We start from the raw sequence: 4,255 nt of genomic DNA, 5'->3' as shown, positions 1-4,255 counted from the left end.
TCCTAATGAAGAGACTGTGGGCTACACTTTTATCTCCAGGAAAGACATGTGGCCACGTTTCATTATTTGGAGGAACATGACTCATCATTTTCATTAATAAAATTATTTTGTACAAACTGAGAAAAATGGTGAGGTTTTAAGACACGTCTGCCATCAAGGGAGTGTGACCTAATGGCCCTCTCCTGTCGTTTGCTGGCTGCCCCGCCGCCGCCTGCCCTCCAGTGGAGGGTCCCCGGGTGACGTCTCGTCTCTTCTCTCCCCTGTACACGCTGTTTCAAATGCCAGCAAAGCGCTGTCTCCGTTACTCGTATCTCTAGCTGGAACTCAGATCTCAACGCCCACCAGATACCTCCACGGATGCCCCGCCAGCACCGCAAACTCACACGTGTCCAAGATGAAACCCATCACGTCCTGCCCCACCCCAGGCTGCCCGCCGCCTGCGTGCCCTGCCGTCTCCTGACTGCCGGCGTCCTGCCCTGCCCTGCCCAGTGAGAACGCGCCAGGCGCCCGCCCCGCACACTCGGTCGCGTCGCGTGCTGTCCTCCGATGAGCGTCAAGCGTCTGCTCCCCCGGACGCAGCTCCCGCCGCCTCACCGCCGCTTCCCAGCACGGCTCGCGTCGTCTCCCGGCTGCGGGGGCAGCGGCGGCTAGCCGGACCCTGCTGCAGGCCTGCTGTAGCCACCCTCTATGCCGGAGGCTCCCGGCATGCGTCTCTGGGCCTGGGCACTGGGCACGCACACAGTCAGAGGGTGCATCCGGAACGTGAGCAGCTGGAGGGGAAGGGCCTGGTGGGCCACTCTAAGGTGTCTGAGTTCCTTCCTTAGCTCAGAATTATTCTTGTCTACAAAGGACAAAGCTAGCTCTGCTTATCATTCCAAAGAAGGTACCACCAGCTCCGAGGGAGCCCTGCAAGGCGAGTCCCAGGAGAGTCACGGCTAATGGTGCCTTCACTGGGGTCAGTTCTGAGCTTCTGAGTTGCTGACTTGAAAGGGGAAAGCACGTATCCGGTGGATAAATGTCTGTGAAGCCGAACTGCATATAAAATACTATGAAACTCCGCTGAGTTGCAGCTGATCCTGCTGTGGGTGCAGCATGCACACCACAGTCCTTGCCTACACATGTGCAGCTGTGACCCGAGAGGCCGAGCTCTGCTCAGGCTCTCCTACCCTGTGAGGGGGGCAGCTGGACTGCCTCTCTGTATAAACTGCCCCTCGGCTGAGGGAACTCAGCTACGAGTGCCCACTGTGTGCCTGGTGCCCTGATGCGTGCACCTCATGGGGCAGCTCACTCAGTCGCTTGCCCCCCTGTGAGGTGGCTTAGAGAAGAAGCAGGAAGTCTGGAGAGCAGGAGGATTCTGAGCCAGTTCTCTGCCCTTGGCAGCCCCCGGCCACCCTTGCAGGGCTTGGCCTGCAGACCAGCGTGTGACACTGCTCTGTGGGCCCCCAGAGGGCTGGCTGACTCCTCTGCCAGGTGGCTGTGAGTTTGCCACATGGCTCTCGTGCTGGCTACACTCAGCTAGACCATCAGATCCCACCTGGGACTCACGTGAGCTGTGACAGGTGACAAAAGGCAGGGTTTAAAGCCAGGGCTCGGTGAATGGTGGCACAGTTGCTCTAGGCTCCGTGACCTTGGGAGGGCTTTGGAGGTTTCGTGCCTCATAGTCTTCAACTGTCTAAGGGGGACAAGTAGCTCAAGGGAGCTGGGAACAGCAGCTGAGACGTTACTCTGCATTTTTCAGCTGTTACTTATGCTTTCTCACATTACCATCACACCAGCAATTCAAACAATTAAAAAGCTCCAGAGCGGCAATTATAAAAGACCATTTAGTCTAGAAGACATTTTACTGCCGCTGAAAAGATATCTAATATTAGTAAAATTATTCCAAGGCAATTTCTTCTTTAATTATGTTACTGCAAATTTAAAATATATGAAAAACACACTAGGAATGAAGAAATCCAGTGGAAATATTGTATCTAAATTATTTATAAATTTTAAAACTCAGAATAAAAATCAGGGCAAGGGCATTTAGGATGACCTACTCGATGAAATAGTCTTACTAAAACCAGTTAAAAAGAAACGATTAAGCAGAGAAGAGCATTACCATTTGTATTTCTTCTGGGGATAATTCATCTTCACCTTTGCCATCTCCCCAGGGTCCCAATTCAGGTTGTGCTTCGGCCGGAATTTTTTCTGTTAAAAAAATAAAATAAAATAAAGCAATATATTCATTTCAGAACAGGCTGGCTTAGGGGGCAGGCACATGAGACACGTGAGAGGGGGCAGAACCTTAGAGCTGTGTCCGAATTTGATTACCTGTTGGCCAATACTCAGGCATGGCGGCGCGGTTCTTGTTCAATGTGTAGACCTGCGTGTGTGTGCGTGTGTGTGCGCGTGCGTGTGTGCCGGGAGGGGGGACGTATGCACACCTGCAGTACTGCAGTGATTTTGGCAATGGCCGCAAACCAACGGACATTGTCTGGGGCCAGTCATCACGTGTATCTTACTTCAAAACACACTCACACACTTATACTCCTCCCTCCACTTTTCGAAGGTTGCAAAATATATAGGTATTTTCAATGTGAAAAAAATTAGAAACATGTAAGCAATAGAGGAAAACACCGCTCCCTAATGCCACGTCTCTCCTGGAAGTAGCCACTGCTGCTGTTTGGTGTAGCCTCACAGACTCGATCTGAGCATCTTCACAAACAGATCTGCGATCCCCTGCCTCCCTCCACCTCAACCCACAGATAACACAGAGTTTCAACTCAAAGATGTCGGTGCTATGTATTGTTCTAAAACTTGCTTTTCATGGCTTGACAGCAATGTGCCTTGGGGATCACCCCGTGCGGCCCACACAGGCCTACCTCTTCCTTCTACACTGCTGCGTGACATTCCATCGTAAGGGTACACCGTCCTCCCACCGACGAGCCTTTGGTCATTCTGGTTTTTCCCAGAACGATGGTGCCACGTGCCCGTCGCGCTCTGCACATGCCAGCTGAACTCTAGCACGGACGCCTGGGCGTGACGTGCTGGCTGGCAGTGCGTGCTATTTTAAACCGGAGAACTTCGGGGCCGTGATCCTACACACCCATGTGGCAGCCCTCCACGAAGCACAGGCTCCCAGAAGGGGCTGCGGCAGCCAGGAGTGTGCTGGAGGCGCCTGTGTGGCTTATGGGCTGGGGGTGGGGGGACCCCTCCCTGGCTCTGTTTCTAAAGGTGACTTTGCGTCTGGTGTCTCAGGGGTGCCTCTGAGCTCTCAGCGGGTTGCCAAGGGCTCCGAGCACACACCGCTGCTTTCCCCCTTGCTTAGTCTCAGCACGTCCCCAGAGCTGACGTCAGCCCCTCGACACGCGCAAAAGACCCGGTTTGTTCCGAGGCTGACAAGGGGAAAGAACACAAGCGGACACTGATGTGGACAAGGCACGTTAGGCAGACCACGTGCACAATGGCACGGTTTTTTGGGACCTGTCGTCGCAAAAAAGCTCCATGTCATCCACAACCTGTGCAGGTTTTTTAAAAAATGGCTGTTTTTGCTAGAACTGTTTTCATATTTATAAGACATCTTCATGTATAATAGTACATAATAAACATACGCATACTTCATACATAAAAAACATCTCTAGGAGACAAGCTGCGAGCATCTTTAGAAACTGATGCAGCGTTTTCTGAGACACTGGTCCCCAGGCGAGACACCCGCACCTCACCTCCTGCTCACCCGGCCCGGCACAGGGCCCTCTGGCTCCTACCTGACCTCATTACGGTACCCAGGTCAAGCTTTTACTTTTACGTTTTTAAGAGATAAAGACATCAAAATTAGAGACATAGAAACATCGTCTGCATCAGAACCAAGACGAAGTCAGCTCTGAGCTGGAATGGCGAGTGTGTTAAGGGAACCGTGCTCAGCGGCAGGCTCTCTCTGCAGCTGCTGGGAGCCAGGTGGACCCGCCGGGGGCCACGCGGGACTGTCACGAACCATGCAGCACCCGCCGGGAGCCACGCGGACCCGCCACTGAGGAATCGGAGGCAGCACGGCGCTCCCCGCGCCACAGCTCCGCCCAGACTTGGCCCCCCTGATGCCAGGAGCCTCCAGTCCGCACTCTGGGGCCTGGCCCCACCACCTTTCCAGTCTTGACTCCCAGGCCCCCCACCTGGGTGTGTCACTGACCCACGACTGCCCTCCCTACCGACTGCATCCCAGCCCTCCGAGCATCACTCACCTGCTCCCCCTGCTAGAACACCTAAGCTGGCAGTGTTC

General features: G+C 54.0%; 1 protein-coding gene across 1 annotated transcript in view; it reads right to left on the bottom strand.

Annotated features, from left to right (window-relative positions):
* Positions 1-4,255, bottom strand: part of STX18 (syntaxin 18) — a 95,292-nt gene that overhangs the window by 10,911 nt on the left and 80,126 nt on the right. Inside the window, exon 7 of the mRNA XM_023520186.1 lies at positions 2,102-2,190. Within this exon, the coding sequence (XP_023375954.1) occupies positions 2,102-2,190 (89 nt within the window). The remainder of the gene's footprint in view (positions 1-2,101; positions 2,191-4,255) is intronic.

The sequence above is a fragment of the Pteropus vampyrus genome, unplaced genomic scaffold (genome assembly GCF_000151845.1).
Source record: "Pteropus vampyrus isolate Shadow unplaced genomic scaffold, Pvam_2.0 Scaffold252, whole genome shotgun sequence".
Taxonomy (NCBI): Eukaryota; Metazoa; Chordata; class Mammalia; order Chiroptera; family Pteropodidae; genus Pteropus; species Pteropus vampyrus.
Note: the sequence above shows the minus strand (reverse complement) of the source record. Positions and strands in the feature narration are given on the sequence as shown.